Raw genomic sequence first — 16,663 nt, 5'->3', positions numbered from 1 at the left:
TGGAAACGGGTGAAATTTAAATAGTAAAATTAAAAAATGAATATATCCTCAGGCACTGTAAACTCTTGGTAATTTAATTCAAACATTCAGATTGATTTTTACTTGCTATCCCCTGTTAGCATCACAAAACTTTTATTATGTTTTACAAGTCTGATGACTTTGGCCACAGTAAAACATGTTAAACTGAACTCTGCACTCTTACACTCTTGAACAAACATCTTAACAATTACTGGCTACATTTCTAAGACGTGTCCTTAGTAGTGTCAAACGTCTGAAGCATCATTAAATAATGTGCGTCTCCTTTTACCAGTCAACCAATCTCCCCTCTATCTGTAACTTTCTGTAACAAAAAGAAGCTTCTTGTTTACAATGCTTGTTTAAGTGTTTTTGTTTCTCTGGTTCATGAAACCTAAAATGTTCATGTTAATAACATAAAACACCCACTTTCCAGAAGAGTTACTGGCCAGCTCCTCAGCCAGCTCGTCTCTTTCTGTCTCTGCCTGCTTACGAGCTCTCTCAGCTGCTGCCAACATCTGGACAGACAGACAGACAGATGGAGGACATTGATGGTGGTATTAAGAAGGTTAGAAACACAAATCAACATCATGTTATCCTTCCCTAATTTAAAAAAACGTAATTTTGTTTTAAAGGTTGCCCTGCAGAATAAAAAAAAAACTAAATATGTTGATATCATAATTAATGAGAAAAAACAAGCTTTTATTTTGAAGCTGAAGTGTCTGCAACACCTCGTGCAGCTGGACGATGTCGGCCTCCATGGCCTTGGATTTGCGCTCAGCCTCTCTTGCACAGCCGAGGACCTCCTTCTGGGCTGCACGTGAGTCCTCCAGGTCCCTCTGGAGATCCTTCACCTGGCCCTGTGAGGAGAGCAGAGGAGATCATGTGGGGGTTTCAACTATATTTGATTCAGATTGACTCTTGTTGTTAGGTAACACTGAGTAACCACTCCAACAGGAATAAGGAATAAAAGAAATGCAGCAGGCACTTTGTTATGTCAAAAGTATTAGTTCAGCTTTTGTCGCTTTGGAGCTAACCTGGATCTTGCGGAGCTGCTTGACTGCTTCGTCACGCCCCCTGCTGGTGGCCTCCAGCTGGTCCTCCAAGTCCTTCAGCTCCCCCTCTAGCTTCTTCTTGCTGCCGGACAGTTGACCTCGCTGCTTCCTCTCCTCCTCCAGCTCCGACTCCAGCTCACGCACCTGATAGAGCAACAGCAGGGAGGACCGTAAGACACCTTTTACTCTTTATTTTAGTTTGATTTATTACTGTATTTACATGTCATAACGTAACGTGGGGGAGAGCACTCACTTATTCTGCAACACAAATTTATTCAAAGTCCACATTCGGATGTTTATATAGGTCAGAGAATAACCAACTGGGATTACAGGTGCTAAAGCATCTCAGACAGAGGGTGAGCACAGGTATTCCAGCACAGACAGTTTGAGGAAAATAATGTTTTTCTTGACCATTAAAGCATGTAAAACATGTTCTGATATGCACGTATGAACCTGAAAATGAGTATTAAAGGTCCCCTTTAAGAGGAGCAGCAGCAGGTTGTACTCCACCTGTTTGAGGAGCTGCTTCCTCTTCTCCTCGCCCATCTCACTGTGGGCGTGCAACTCCCTCTCATGCTGAGCTCTCAGGGCCTGACTGTTAACCTCCAGACGCAGCTTGGCATCCTCAGCGACCTGCAGCTCGTCCTCTAGCTCCTCCATCTGTGTTCTCATCTCCTCCACGATGGCCTCCAGGCCACGCTTGGCCTTCTCCAAGTCATGGACCTGATGGAGGATGGAGAGAAGATCAGAAATGATGTCTGTAATAAAGGAAACTGATCCCTTTTCATTAATTTTTCAGTTTCTTCTTACACTCTTTCCCACGTCATCCTTGGAGCTGATGAGGTCCTCCATTTCAGCTCGCAGGACCTTCATGGTCTTCTCTGCCTCCTCCAAAGCATCCTGGTTCTCCTCCAGCGCTCTGGCCAGAGCTAACACCCGCGTCTCCTTCTCCCTCGCCTCTGCCTCTGCTCGATCCCGCTCCTCTGCATACTTAGAGGACACAGCGCGCTCCTCTGCCAGCATCTGATGGACACAAGGACAAAAGAGATCACAGGAAGTTAGAGATGAACGTTTTAAACGTCCTTCCAGGGGACAAACCCACAGTAGTTCCTCTGAGCTAGAAAAAGCAAAGTGATCATTTTCCACCATTGCAGTCAGACCTGGTCAAATTTCTTCTGCTTCTTCTCCAGGTTGGAGACGAGCTGCCGCTGGCTGTCCAAGTCCATGAGGATGTCCTCCAGCTCCTGCTGCATCCGGCTCCGGCTCTTGTCCAGCTTGTCGTAGGCCGACGCCTTCTCCTCGTACTCGCTGTTAGCTGCCTCCAGTTCACGCTGCAGACGCTTCTTCCCTTCCTCTAGCAGCTCCACCGTCCCCAAAGTCTCGTCCAGCTTCTTCTTATAGTCGGACAGCTGGCAGAAGGTTAAACAGGAAGAGCTTAGTGGAGTTTGTCATGTTTAAACAGGGTGCTCTGCAATGTTATTGGTTTAAAAAAAGCCATCTACTTTTCTGTAGTTGTAACACCACTGATTTCACTGACTTGAACAGTTCAGACTTCTTATCTGTCTGAAGTTACTGACCTGCATGTTGAGGCTGGAGACCTGCCTCTCCACCGAGCGCTTGATCTCTGTCTCCTCCTCCAGCTGCTCCATCAGGCTGTTTCTGTCGTCCTCCATCTGACGCAGACGTCCGGACAGATTCAGCTTCTGACGGGTCTCCTCTGACAGCAGCTCCTGGAGGAGAAGGACAAGGAGATTGGAGGAGATGAGGAGAAAGGTGTCAGTTGATGGCAGTGATGATCTATCACTGTGATAAAGACTGAACTTTCTCAAATGAGTGAGATTTTGACACACATGATTCCAAAAAGACAGACCCCACTGACTTTGGTGATTCCTCTTGTGCTACTAGTGGGTCGCAGTTTTCTCTTATTCAGTGAAATATCTCAACGTCTACTTTATAGACTGGTTCTTGGTTACCAGAGGATGTAGCCTAACAACTTTGGTGGTTCGCTGACTTTTCCTGTACAACTGTTTTTCATTGACATTGGATGGACTGCTGTGCAGTTTCTTATAAACATTCAGGGCTTAAAGAAAGGAGAGTTTATACGCCCAAAATTTATTTGCTAGTTGGGAGACAGAAAGGAGGGTATACATACATATACAGCCATATTCTTGCCACGCGACAGTTAAAAAATAGGCAAGAATATTTTCCACAGACATATGATTAAGTATTTGAAACGGCCTTATGCTGGAGTTCTTTCAGGGTGCCGGAGAACTTTAAGCCTTGTAACACATTCATAGTCTCCAGAGGATTATTTGAAATCACTTTGACCCCTTTACTTTTTCATCAGGTCAAAATTTAATGAAAAACCTACAAAATCACCTATCAGCCTCAGCTGTACCTAGGCTTTGGTGCTAATCAGCAAATAGTAGCATGCTGACATGTCAAAGTAAGGTGGTTAAACATGGCAAACATTACACCTACATGAGCATATTGCCATTGTGAGCATGTTGGCATGCTGATGTTTATATTTAGCTCAAAGCAGAACTTCAAAACAGAACTACTACTGTATTGTACTATATATAAACTGGTGTATATATCTGTGGTGTCCATCACCTGTGCATCCTGGAGCTGGGAGGACAGAGTGGAGACATCTTTGCTCAGCTTGATGTTCTTTCCCTCCGCTTCGTTCAACAGACTGGTCACACTGTCCAGCTCCATCTGGTGGAGGCAAAGAGACAGAAAAGCAGAGAGATGGTAAGGACATGTGAGTGAGACAGAAGACAGGTGTATGTTGAAGTCCACAATATGTAGCTCTGTCCTTTGGACTATATTCTACCAGTAATAAATTAAGTCAGGATTAACATATGAAATTCAAGAAAGATGAATGCTGGTTGAAACTGTTATTCGTTCATTTTCTGCTGATTTATTTTTTATTTTTCAGTTGGCTACTATTTAACTTTCAGTGTTGTATTTACATTATATACACTTGAATGCAAATAGTATTTGACATATATGAAGTTTAGTGCTTTAGTCTTTATGCATTAATATCCTATGACTCACAGTCATCTTGGAGACTCGCTCCCCCAACTCAGTCTTCTGTCGCTCACTCTCGTTGAAGCGTGAGTGCAGGTCGTTCAGCTGGCCCTCTACCTTCTTCTTCTTGTGCTCCACATCCTGTTTGGCACTGGCAAGGGATCTAAGGTCAGCACTCAGATCTGCCGTCTCCTTCTCCAAAGCCTGCTTGGCTTTCTCCAGGCCAGCTCTCACCTGGACAGAGAGATGTGATAGTAAGTGAGTGACTTCAAGTATTTTTTTTTATGCTCCTTTGTAATTATTCCTTAAATTTTTCTCTAGTTTTTGCTCCCTTCATATCTGCATTCTCCATAGAAAAATTAAACCAAAACCAAGTGAAAGGACAATTTAATGACTTTGGTGTTGGTATATTGTGCAGGTATTGTTCTGGACCTCTGGCCTTATGTTAAATTTATATATGTGAGACCTTTAATAAAAAATGTTGTGTGTGTGTGGGTGTGTGTGTGTGTGTACCCTCTTGGCCTGCTCCAGTTGCTCACTGAACTCCTCCACAGCCTGGCTGTGTTTTTGTCTCAGGTCTTGGATTTGGGCTTCATGGCTCCGTCCTTCATCATCAATGGCTTTCTTTAGCATGGCCACCTCCTGCTCACGCTTCGCCCTACCAGTGGCATATCATATTTTAATACCTGACATCACCACAACACATCCAAGAGGTCTGATTTACCAATGTCCACTTATGCAGATGACACTGTTATTTACAATGCTGTGCCATCCTAGAGAGAAGCTTTATGCTATTTACAGTCTGATTTTAACATTGTTCAGAGTCAGTTATTTGAGATTTGTTCTAAATGCAGAAAAGTAATGTTGTTTAGAAATCAAAATATGTGCTGTTGTAATACCTTTAGGTTCTTTATTTACTTTTAGTCCTTCTTTTTACTTTGAAGTCTTTGACTCATAAGTCAAAGTCTAGTATCATTTATTGAAAGTTTTTTACATACCCGCCCTTTTTTCTGTTGAGGCAAAGACAAAAGACTTGTTTCTGCTACACTTCTTTGTATACCTCAACATCACGTGAATAATCAATTAAACACTAATTTGAATGTGTGGACCGTTCAGTGGTGGTATATGTAGTATACAACAGATGGTTCAGACCGTAGTTCTTGCTGGGCAGCAGTGGTATCCAGGCTGTCCTCCAGCTCGGTGCGAAGAGCGTTCAGCTCTTCTCCAAGATCCCGCCGAGCTGCCTCCACCTTCCCCCTGGCTGCCCTCTCGGCCTCCAAGTCCTCCTGCAACTCTGAGAGCAAAACCTCCAACTCCCGAACCCGCTTCATTGCCACCCCACGCTGATTGGACTCGTCCTCCAAGCTGTTGACACAAAAAAGTTCTACTATAGTTTCTAATATCTTTACGTCTGTCTCTTTGAATTTCAGGAGTTTCATTCTTGTCTAAATAGAAATGTCTTTGTAAGGTTGGCTACCACATGGATACTGAGTTTTAGCAACCTTGAGTTTTTTTACAGTTAAAATATGAAACATTTTTGAGGGGATTTCTGTACTTTTCTATACCAGAGTTTTATTCCTGGTAGCATGTAGAAGCCTTTGAAAGAATATCTACACCTTCGTGTTAGCAAAAAGGCCATTAAGCTTTATTTTACAGGTTTAACATCTTAATATCCTCACAATTAACTTTATGATACTTAGTGTCATTTGAAGGTGAAAGTTCTGGGCTGACTGGTTTCAGATACTTTCAGAAAGATATGGAAACTGTGGGACATAGCCCTCCCAGTTCCATCATCAGAAAGGTGCGCTGTGGGAGGGGGTTTCAGGTGGTGTTTGACTTCTTGTACCACCCTCAAAAGAAATGATCAGCTTTGTATGCTTGATAACTAATGGCCAGATTTCCATGAAATTTGCTGTGGATATTTTATGTTCCCAGAGGCTAATCCTGACTGATTTTGATGATCCTGCAGCTTTTATAGTGATTTAACCCTTAAAACTAAAGCCTCCCATTGGAAACAGGATATTCCATTATGTAAAATTTACTTGAGCCCATTTATGTGCCCTCCTTTGATTTTAATGACTTCATGATCTTTCCTCTAGCGTCACTTTCAGGATAAACCTGGTGGAACGTTGCTGCCAGGGATCTAAGAATCACTTAACAGTTACTATGGTGTTTATTCTATCCAACAATATGTCGTATTATTAGCTGTAAGAAACATCCTCTGCTGACCGGGCCTGTGTGGCCTGGAGCTCCTCTTCCTTGGCAGCAAGCTGTGCTCGGAGTTCAGCTAGTTGGGCCTGCAGGTCAGCGTGCTGCTCCTGGAGATCAGCTAGCTCTGCCTCCACCTTCCTCTTAGCCTTCTCCATGTCCTGACGACCCTTCTCCTCCTTTTTCATACGCACTGCAGAAGATAGAAGACAGAGGACAGACTTCTTCTTAAAAGGTCATTTTACATTTTTACAGTGGTGTTATGGAAAAACAAGGTCAAAAAGTTCAGAGGCTTGATTTCTGTTTCTAGAACTCTAAGGGCTTTAGAAATTTAAAATAATATTTGAAATACAAGTACTCCCTCGGCTGAAGCTTTTAATTTTTCTTCTGCACACCTTATGAATGAAAATTTAAAAAAACGGATCGCCAGTTTTTTATTTATAATATTAAGGTCAGTAAATTATCTGCTGCATTTTTTTATATATCTAAACAGACGTGAGTAAATGTGAACCCAGGCCAATAATGATATAAGTAGATGAAGTCTGTTGCTGACTGACCCTCGAGGTCTGAGATCATGGACTCATGTTTGGCCTTGAGTTTGGTCAGATTCTTGGACTTCTCCTCCTCCTCTGCCAGGTTACAGCTCATGTCAGCCATCCTCTCCTCCAGAAGCTTACGCTCCTAAAAAGATATGAGAGCATGAGAGCAGAGCACGCATTATGTATATAACACCTACAACACCACAAAACAAAACTGCCAAACTCTTTCTACCTTCTGTAGTTTGTTATTCTGATCCTCCATGATCAGAACGTCCTCCTCAAGTTTCTTGACTCTTCCCTCCACAGCGACTTTCTCCAGCTGCAGCTTCTGCTTAGCGTTCTCTTCCTCTGCTATTTGGGCCTCCATCAGCTGCAGGAAAGCATCATGTGGTGAAATATGAGCCGAAAATTAAGCTGGATAGTTTAAGTCACAAAGTCAAAACACCTGTGAAAAACCTACGTAAAGCTCAGGTACAAGAGAGGCGTGTAACAAAAAATGACTTAATAATCTATGTATCATTATTATTTGGGTTTAGACTGTTGGTTGAACAAAACAAAAACATTTCATGATTCTTTTTCACAATTACCGTACTATTTTCTGACATCAAACAATAAAGAATAATAATTGTTAGTTGCGACAATACTACTACTACTAATAATAATGACAATGATGTGTCCACCTGTAGCTGTTGCTCCATGTCCTTCCTCTCCTGCTGCAGAGCGTGGCTGCGTTCCTCCTCCTCCTCAAGCCGAGCCTCCATCTCGTGCAGCACCTCCTCTAGCTCCTGCTTCTTAGCCTCCAGTCGCACCCTCATCTCCTCCGCCTCCGCGTACAGCTCCGTCTCTGCTTGAAGCTTAGTCTCCAACTGAGCTCGCTCCTCCATCAGCTGCAAACACAGACTTCAGTTTCTTCTTTAAGATTTTTTTAAAGATAAAAAACATGATTAAAAACCTGCATTTATTTCACCTGGCAGTGTTTCTGGGTGATGTCCTTCAGCTCGGCCTCAGTCTTGACCGCCACCTCCTTTGCTGCTTTAAGTTCCTCCTCTTTCTGACCCATTTCTTCTTCTTGTCTGGTGACCTGCAGCAGGGGCTTCACCTGAACCACAGACAGATACATAACACATCAACAACTCAGCCTTGGTTTTTTTTTTAAATTTACAGTGCATGGTTTCATGACCTTTACAGGAAATATAGCCACAATAACTCAAAGGTGTAATAATCATTAGACACCACACATGATAAATGGAGATTCTGATTCAGATTCTGACCACTAGTAGAGCTAATATTGTAAAATTGTGTCCTGATAATGGTGCCAGAGAAAAAGGCCATAATATTATCTAAAACGAAAAGGTTTTCTCTGTGTACGGTGGCCATTGTAAGAAGGTCAGATTCAGTTTGTCAGGCTCAGTTCTTCACTGTCAGATCTGGCTCAGCACAGGTATGCAAATAATAGCCTGCTAGAATTCAGCCCCGATCACACCTAATGTTAGCATCATTAAGTTACACTTACATGCTAATAATATATTATATTTTGTTTTATTTCATTCTCCTTTATGTATTCTATTTCATTTCTGTATTATCTTCCCCACTGTTTCAAGTCAAACATGCTTTGACATCTAGTATGATGCATTTAGCATCTTAGCATGTTAGAACACTAACATTAGTATATTAATATACTCATGTTTAGTATATATCATTTAGCATACTGCATGTTTAGTGTGTGTGAGACAGTGCTTTCTCATGTCAAAACTTTTTTGCATTAAATTAAGCAAAGTAAAATGTTTAATCTCAAACAGTGTTGCCAGGTGTATGATAATTATCATATTTCTACAAAATGTAACCATTTTATCAATATCTCTATAAACCTGTAACTGTATGTATGTGAACATATTGGAAATGTATGTGTGTGCATGTGTGCAACCTTGGTGAAGAGCCTCCACCACTGCCAGTTCTTGAGTTTGAGGTAACAGGCGCAGTTCCTCTGGATCACCTTCATGGCGGTCAGCTGCTGCTGACGTTTACTGAAAGCTCTGAAAAGAAAGACTAGATGTAAGCAGTGGTGGAGAAGTTTTCTGATCTTGTACTTAGAAAAAGTAAAAGTAGCAACTCCACAGTCTAAAAATACTCCTCGATGAGCAAATGTCCTACATTCAATTGTTTTCCTTAAGTAAAAAGTAAATACAAATGTATTACGATGAAAGTGTCTTTAAAATACTAAAAGTAAAAGTGCTCATTTTGTAGAATGGTAAATGGCATTTCAGAATAATATTTATTGTATTATTGGATTATAATTATTGATGCATTTATGTCTTCATCACTTTAATGTTGCAGTAGGTAATGATGAAGCTAAAGATGCTTGTGAATTTTCCACCCAGGATCAATATAATGTTTTATCTTAATCTAGATTAGTAGATTATAATTTATTTGTTGATAATATTCTGTATCATTAACCTGCACCTGCAAAGTAACTAGTAACTTCGGTCATCAAATAAATATGATGGAGTGAAAAGTTCAATATTTCCCTCTGAGATGTAGTGTAGTAGAAGTATAAAGTAGCAGAAAATAGAAATACTAAAGTAAAAGTACCTTAAACTTGTACTTAAGTAGCAGCTTCCAGGTTAACTGATTGTCTTACTTGCGGGCCAGGAAGCCTCTTGCTTGTGCCTGGAAGGCGATGATGACGACAGTCAGTTTGAGGTCTCTCTCCTCCTCCAGCTGGGCCAGAACTCCTGTCCTGAAGAACATCTTACTCTGACCGATACGATACAGGTTAGTATCCAGATCCAGGTGCTTTACCTACAGGAGAGGAGAGGAGAGGAGAGTGCTTAAAGGGGAGAATCCTTGGCTTCTTGCAACTCCATTCTCAACCAAATTTATGCTCAAATGACATGTTCATTCAAGTTCTGTAAACTGTAACTGTGGACACCCTCTCAACATTAATTTTAATACTGTATGTATTCAAGTATTCCAAAATCAAAGTATCAGCAGTAATATGTAACACAAAAATGTTCACTTCCATCTAGCTCACCATCAGACAACACGCCTGCTTCCCATCCATGAAGCCCTTAGGGATGGCGTTGGCAGCCAGAATCTCATATCTACAAATGAGAAAACACTCATTAACTGTAACATCAAATATGACATATGATGTATGAATATGATTCATTTAAGGTAAAAAAAAAACCAACAACAAAAAACACACGTGGTTGTTTTATTTTGAAAGTTTCAAAGTTTCAAGTTTGTATGGTTGTGTCTGCCCTTCAGTGGTCCTAGTGATGAACTACAACAGTGCATTTAAAGTTCCAGTGTGTAGGATTCAGGGGGATATATTGGCAGAAATTGAATCTAATATATTAAGTGTTTTCTTTAGTGTATAATCTCCTAAAAAAGTTGTGTATTGTTACCTTAGAATTGAGAGGTTTGTAACTAGATACAGAGCATCTATTGAGATCGCCATGTTACACTGCCACGTTCCTACAGTGGCCCAGAATGGATGAACCAAATACTGGCCAGATAATTTTTACCGTGAAACTGCTTTATTCAGTATTTCTACTGGTTTAAATCACGGGGTCTATTTGTTTTGGCGAGGATGAGACCTCTGCGGATAATTTGGCTCTTGATAAAAACTCCCTAAACATTTGGATCTTATGTTGTCAGGGAAAAAAGTGAGCACACATTAACAGGTGCTGGGCTAGGGGCCTAAGAAAACACTAATTTGTAACGTGAAATTGCTTTATTCAGTGTTCTTTATTTATTTATTTATTTTTTTAACCAGTTTTAATCTCCTGGTCCATTTGTTTTGGTGAGGATGAGACCTCTGCGAATTTGGCTTCTGGTAAAAACCTCATGAACAATTAACACTGAAGGAATTCTAATCTGGAGATGTTTCAGCTGGTTGCAATCTGCAATCCTCATCACTAGATGTCACTAAATCCCCCTAAATCTTACACACCGGACCTTTAAATGAACGGCCAAAACACTGTTAACATCAGGATAATTACACTGTGCATTAACAAACTTCATGTTTATTGCAGGGCTGTTTATTTAAATGTATTACATGGTGTATTATTAATACACATGCTGTCCTTATTAGTGCAAACAGAGCTATATATGTTGTTATCAATACCTCTAATTAATAATAATAAATTTATAAATGTGGTCTCAGACAGTTTCCTCACAGCCAAGTCGCCAAAAGAAAATGTTGGCATTGTCAATTTCTGCAAACCATGGATGCGTTTCATACGTACCATATCAACGTTTTAAAAGTACAAGCAGAAGCCAACAATGACAACATTTATACCATTGCTTGGATTGTTCCTCACCTCTGTCTGAACTCCTGGAACACAATTCGGTTGGGGAATCCCTGCCTGCAGATTCGGATGCCCTCCAGCACACCATTACACCTGAGCTGCTCCAGCACCAGGTTGGAGTCCATCTTCCCAGCCTGCAGCACAGCAGCAGACTCAGTGTCTTTTTTTATACATTGTGGCTTTAATTTAAAAAAATCCCTCGTTCTGGATACACTTAGGGCGAAAAAGCAAAGCATATCACCTCAAACTTAAAACACATAGATGACCTACCCTCTTCTCGTGGTTGGGGATGATGCAGCGCACAAAGTTGGGCTGCGTGTTGTGCAGCGTGGTCATCAGCTTGCCCAGCGACTCCTTGTACAGCTGACCCACCGTGCGAAACATGCCCTTCTTGGATTTAGTGGAGGAGGGCGCTGAACTCTCTGACATCTTGGTCATGGTCTCCAGACCCACCACTCGATCAACTGACACAGGAGACATTTATACCACATTTTATTAGTGACTAGACATTTGTGGTGAAATGAGGACATTTTGACCCGTCATGGAAGACTGACCGTCTTTCCATAGGTCCTGGATGAAGGTGCTGGAGGAGTTGTTGAGCAGAGCCGTCACGTTGTCATTCAGAGGATCCATGTTCTTGGTCAGCCAGTTAGCTGCATTATAGTCAACCTGTATGTATGTAAATGTAAATGTAAATGTAAGTCATGTTTGTTGATGGAGATCGGGATGGTATTAATCTGTGTTTTTCTTACTGTCGATTAAACCAATCAAAAGACCAAAAGTAACAAAGTCACTCAATACGTTCTGACTTCCTGTCTGTGAGTCTCAGCTCCAAGCTCATTGGTTCCTACTGAAGATGTAAATTTTCAGCTTCCAATCTTTTGTAGTTTTTTCCTAACAATCAGGAGGAGATAGTACATTTGTTGGGGACTATTTTCAGCAGTGGATTAATCTACATTTGTTGCTCTAGTGAGTATTTGTAGCAGCAGGACGGTGTGTGTGGGATTGAGTCGACATAAACTACAGAGTGTGTGTTCATAATGAAGGAACATGTCACCCAGTGCAACAGTAAGGCTCACTGATGTGCTTTTAATAGTTTCTGGACAACAGTGGAGTTCTATGGTACAGAGGAGGAAGATTTATCAGGCTATTATACACAATACTTGTTAGTAAATAATGTCAATTCAGTGTTGGTTTAAAACATACACGAAGAATATCACTGACGTTACAATTTAAACTAAACTATAACTGTTTATACTTCATTCCTGAAGCCTTCAATGATCCTCACCTTGCCGGCATAGTGCAGAACAGTGAACATCAGTTTATCTTTGTGTTGTTTGGGTTTGGAGAATTTCACGTGACCAGTGTGGGTGTTCAGCAGCTTCTCCACGAAGGAGACATCAGTGGCTTTGGGGAACCAACACTCCTCGTCCAGCAGGGCCAGGATGCCTGGAGGATTGTTCTGCAGGACAGTGAAGGACACAGAGGTTAATTATGCTCATGAACACATGGTGGAGGGGATACAGGGGTGTATCCCGACACTTAATGGCCTTATGGAGATCTTCAGTTCAAATCTAGTGCTTATTAAGGATTGTAAACATTATTATGGTGGCTAGATAGTGAACTTAATTAGACAAATTAGTGTCTATTGATAAAAATAAGTGTCGGATTTCAATTGAAACCACCTGAAGTCATTTTTTACTTCCTCTTACAAACTTAAGAATGAAATCATTTTTTTTTTCTTCTTTTTTTTGCAGTACAGAAACAGAGCCCATTATCATCCCTACTCTTTAAATGTAATTGCTACTGGAATTTCTTAGGACTTCACACAAATGTAACACATTTTTTAAAATTAAAATGATATCAGTTTTTGCAGAATAACATACTCTGATAACATATTGCATGTTAAGTCCTTTTAACTTCTTGTGCTTTTAGCACTGTGAGGTGTTAAACTCTGTGTTTTATAATCAAATCAGTGAACTCCTGGTTAAAGTAAATCACATATGTGTGTCTGCAGCCTGTCACTGACCGGCCTCTCGATGAGCTCGATGCAGGGTTGCAGGTCGAGGCCGAAGTCAATGAAGTTCCACTCGATGCCCTCCCTCTTGTACTCCTCCTGCTCCAGGATGAACATGGTGTGGTTGAAGAGCTGCTGCAGACGCTCGTTGGTGTAGTTAATGCAGAGCTGCTCGAAGGAGTTGTCCTGAGGCAGAGAAATGTCGGAGTGATAAGAAAATGACATAAACTTGACAAAACAGTCACTCAAGTGTTTAAATGTTTGTTTTCAGTAAGTGCTCACCTCAAAAATCTCAAAGCCTGCAATGTCCAGGATGCCCAGGAAGGAAGATGACTGCCTCTTACTCTTGTCTAGCGTCTTGTTGACTCTGGCCAGGATCCATCGAAACAGGCGTTCATACATGGCCTTAGCTAGAGCCTCCACAGCAAAATCAGCCTGAAGGAGGAGGAGGAGGAAGAGAAGGAGAGAGAGAGACAGAAAAAAAAGTTTTGTTCTGATTCATTTTGGGATTATTTTATAATTCTGTGTTGCTGTAAAGTGATGGGATAGAAGGGTTTTACGTCATATCAGAAAAAGGTAGTGCTTTAATTCTCAGACACTTTACTTGGTTTTGTTTTTTCTGAGACTTTCTACTTTTTCTGAACTACATTTCAGAAGGAAATATTCCACAGGAGTCTTTATTTTCAGTGTTAATGAGGTTTGGTTTCGAGTTACCTGCTGCTTGGTCTGTGCCTTCTGCACCACCTCCCTGCCTACTTTGATCCGGGGGGTGAGGATGGCACGGGTGAAGTCGGTGACATTGATGCCCTGCAGGTGACACACCTTCTGGGCAGCTGGGGTTGATGGGTAAAACGAGATAGAGAAGAAGAGGTCAGAGACATTTAGAGGTTTACTTACACTGCTGGTGTTGGTATTTTCAAATGGTTACCGGTGTTGTCAGGCATGGTCGCCTGTTCGCTGTTCCTCTCCTTCTCAAACTTGATGTTGCCCAGCTGGAGCACAGTGGACACCACCTTCAACATCCCTGCAGCCAGGGAGAGGAAGGAAGACAATCAAAATGGTGCGTAAATTTGCAGCAATGTTATGTTTATTCTAAAAATAGTTTCCCCAGCTAAAAGTTTTCAGAAATTTTACTTTCCCCATGCTGTTCCTGGCATAAATAAAATTTAACTTTAATTTTTCTGATGTTTTTCTTTCATTTCCTTCAAATTTTTAGTAAAACAATAACTCCCCTTCAAAGTACATGGTCTTTGAAGTAGAAAATAATTTAGAAAATGTTTGGAAGGATGGATGAATGTTCCTTTTATTAAACCTACCATGAGAGGCAAATCTATAGTGCAGTGGGCTTAAATAAAGGATTTGATTGTGGAGTTGGTTCAAATGATCAGTTTGTACCTAATCTTTCCTCCTCAGTGAAGCCCATGATCTCCATGGCCTCCAGAGTCTCATCAAACATCTCATCATCCTCCTGACCGGGAATCTCCACGTGGCCGGCTATCAGGAAACGATAGGAGCCGAAGTCCTCCAGCAGGAGCTCCTCTAAAGACACACACACAAATACACACCATTAATTTCAATTACAGCCCCATTATTGTGGTGACAGTTTGGGAATCAGTGGTTTCTGATCAACAGGTTTATTTCCCCCTTTTTCTGCCTGGTCTTTATTAGTACAAGTATACTGATACACTCACTATTAATGTTTAACATATGATAAAGTCAAGACTGATTTGAGGAAGAGTAGCTTGACAGTAGCTCAACATCATTCACTGGTCCACATTTATTGTTTATCAGGAGCAGCTGTCAGTGTCACAGATTTCTGTTTTCAGCTCACTTGCTTGAAACTTGTTCTGTTTCAGAGGCCATGTGGAGGCAGTGAGTAACTGCCAGTGACTGTTTTCAACTCTAACACCAGTTTCATCTTTCATCTTTCACACAGATGTCTGCCTAGCTTTATAAAATGTGCAAAAAATACTAAGGCTGTACCCGACTTTGAATTTTGTCAATTATAAGTAGTAATAGAAACAGGGCAGTAGTCACCACATACATTGCAGGGGACACGTCCCCCCCAATGTTCAGGTATGCCCAAAATGTCCCCCCCCCAATATATATAACTGTAACTGAAAAACAACAGTCTTAGTTTTTTTTTTTCATTGCTATTCTACGATAGGCAACCACATACCACCATCCGAAATAATGTAATCATCATAATTATAACTAAACATAACAAATCCCCGTTATTATTACTATCAGTTCGAATATTGCATTTCTCCGTGTGGTTTGTCCAAGTGGAGTTGCCGTAGCAGAATGCCAAGGCTGGTTACCATGGTTGCTATCAATGTTGTTGCCAGACTGCTGTATGGGTAACGTTCCAGGCAGGCAATGGAAATTTGTCTCTCTATTCATTACTGAATAAAAGTGGAAAATGAGAATGTAATATGAGCATTACGTAGGCTATATTGTAACTGTTTATTGTGATTTTGTGAAGTGTTATGAAATTTTGATGTCGTGAATGGTTATTGTTTTGCAATGTTGCACCGAATGTAACCACATTATAATAGCTAGCTAGCTAGCTAGCTAGCTAATGAGCTAGCTAACAACAAGCCTGCGTCAAGTTTGAACTTGGAAGTGTCTCTCATAATGTTTGCACTGCATGTGTAATTTCACAGTGAGTCATCATGAGCAAGAGCAAGGGTGGCAGAGACATTCAGCTTTTTTTTGGCCAGTCTCAGAAAAGAAGCAAAGTAAGTTAAGAGCAGTGAGAAAATGAGTAGCGTTACGTTATCAGTCGGATTATAGCAGTAACGTTAGTTATACGATACGGTAGCGTTTGTACAAAAAATGAGTCAGTGTTTCTTGATATAAGAATTATTGTCATTCAGATCAGAAATGGTTTGTAGGCTATCTGAGCAAGAGACACAACTTGTTATCTGATAATATTTCTTCCATGTTCCCTTTGGTGTGTTAGACGTTCAAAAAAAAGAAACATATGGCAGGTGGCAGGAATGGCAGGAAGTAAGGGTGTGTGTGTGTTTGGGGGGGTGGGGGCCGTGCAGATTTGCCCCCCCCCAATGTTGACTCCATGGCTACAGCCTTGAATAGAAATATTCCACTATTCATTCCCGTTTCATATGGGTTATCAAGCAACACTTTATTGAACTGGAAGATTTTTTAAATGGGTTCAGCAGGACATTCAGGTCCTCCAAGCTAATGCGTGCTTACTCTGCTAACAATGGATCGAAAATTTACATCATTTTTTGCCGACAATAGATATCAGTCAAAAGTTAGAGACTGTATCGTATTAATCAATCAGTCAATCAATTTTATTTATAAAGCCCAATATCACAAATCACAATTTGCCTCACAGGGCTTTACAGCATACGACATCCCTCTGTCCTTTGGACCCTCACAGCAGATAAGGAAAAACTCCCCCCAAAAAAAAACCTTTAACGGGGAAAAAAATGGTAGAAACCTCAGGAAGAGCAA

The 16,663-nt window shown here is 41.1% G+C and overlaps 1 protein-coding gene across 1 annotated transcript in view; it reads right to left on the bottom strand.

Moving 5' to 3' along the window:
• Positions 1-16,663, bottom strand: part of LOC126405536 (myosin-11-like) — a 30,803-nt gene that overhangs the window by 2,658 nt on the left and 11,482 nt on the right. Inside the window, exons 10-37 of the mRNA XM_050069302.1 lie at positions 14,576-14,719; positions 14,109-14,204; positions 13,895-14,013; positions 13,463-13,615; positions 13,193-13,366; positions 12,452-12,625; positions 11,718-11,832; positions 11,434-11,627; positions 11,176-11,297; positions 9,882-9,951; positions 9,489-9,649; positions 8,775-8,883; positions 7,818-7,949; positions 7,531-7,737; positions 7,083-7,220; positions 6,869-6,992; positions 6,333-6,504; positions 5,256-5,468; positions 4,617-4,761; positions 4,131-4,337; positions 3,684-3,788; positions 2,648-2,800; positions 2,231-2,479; positions 1,881-2,093; positions 1,581-1,793; positions 1,053-1,214; positions 747-875; positions 432-533 (exon numbers count right to left, since the gene is read on the bottom strand). Coding sequence (XP_049925259.1) covers positions 432-533; positions 747-875; positions 1,053-1,214; positions 1,581-1,793; positions 1,881-2,093; positions 2,231-2,479; positions 2,648-2,800; positions 3,684-3,788; positions 4,131-4,337; positions 4,617-4,761; positions 5,256-5,468; positions 6,333-6,504; positions 6,869-6,992; positions 7,083-7,220; positions 7,531-7,737; positions 7,818-7,949; positions 8,775-8,883; positions 9,489-9,649; positions 9,882-9,951; positions 11,176-11,297; positions 11,434-11,627; positions 11,718-11,832; positions 12,452-12,625; positions 13,193-13,366; positions 13,463-13,615; positions 13,895-14,013; positions 14,109-14,204; positions 14,576-14,719 — 4,295 coding nt within the window. The remainder of the gene's footprint in view (positions 1-431; positions 534-746; positions 876-1,052; positions 1,215-1,580; positions 1,794-1,880; positions 2,094-2,230; positions 2,480-2,647; positions 2,801-3,683; positions 3,789-4,130; positions 4,338-4,616; positions 4,762-5,255; positions 5,469-6,332; positions 6,505-6,868; positions 6,993-7,082; positions 7,221-7,530; positions 7,738-7,817; positions 7,950-8,774; positions 8,884-9,488; positions 9,650-9,881; positions 9,952-11,175; positions 11,298-11,433; positions 11,628-11,717; positions 11,833-12,451; positions 12,626-13,192; positions 13,367-13,462; positions 13,616-13,894; positions 14,014-14,108; positions 14,205-14,575; positions 14,720-16,663) is intronic.

Source organism: Epinephelus moara, chromosome 18 (assembly GCF_006386435.1).
Source record: "Epinephelus moara isolate mb chromosome 18, YSFRI_EMoa_1.0, whole genome shotgun sequence".
Taxonomy (NCBI): Eukaryota; Metazoa; Chordata; class Actinopteri; order Perciformes; family Serranidae; genus Epinephelus; species Epinephelus moara.
Note: the sequence above shows the minus strand (reverse complement) of the source record. Positions and strands in the feature narration are given on the sequence as shown.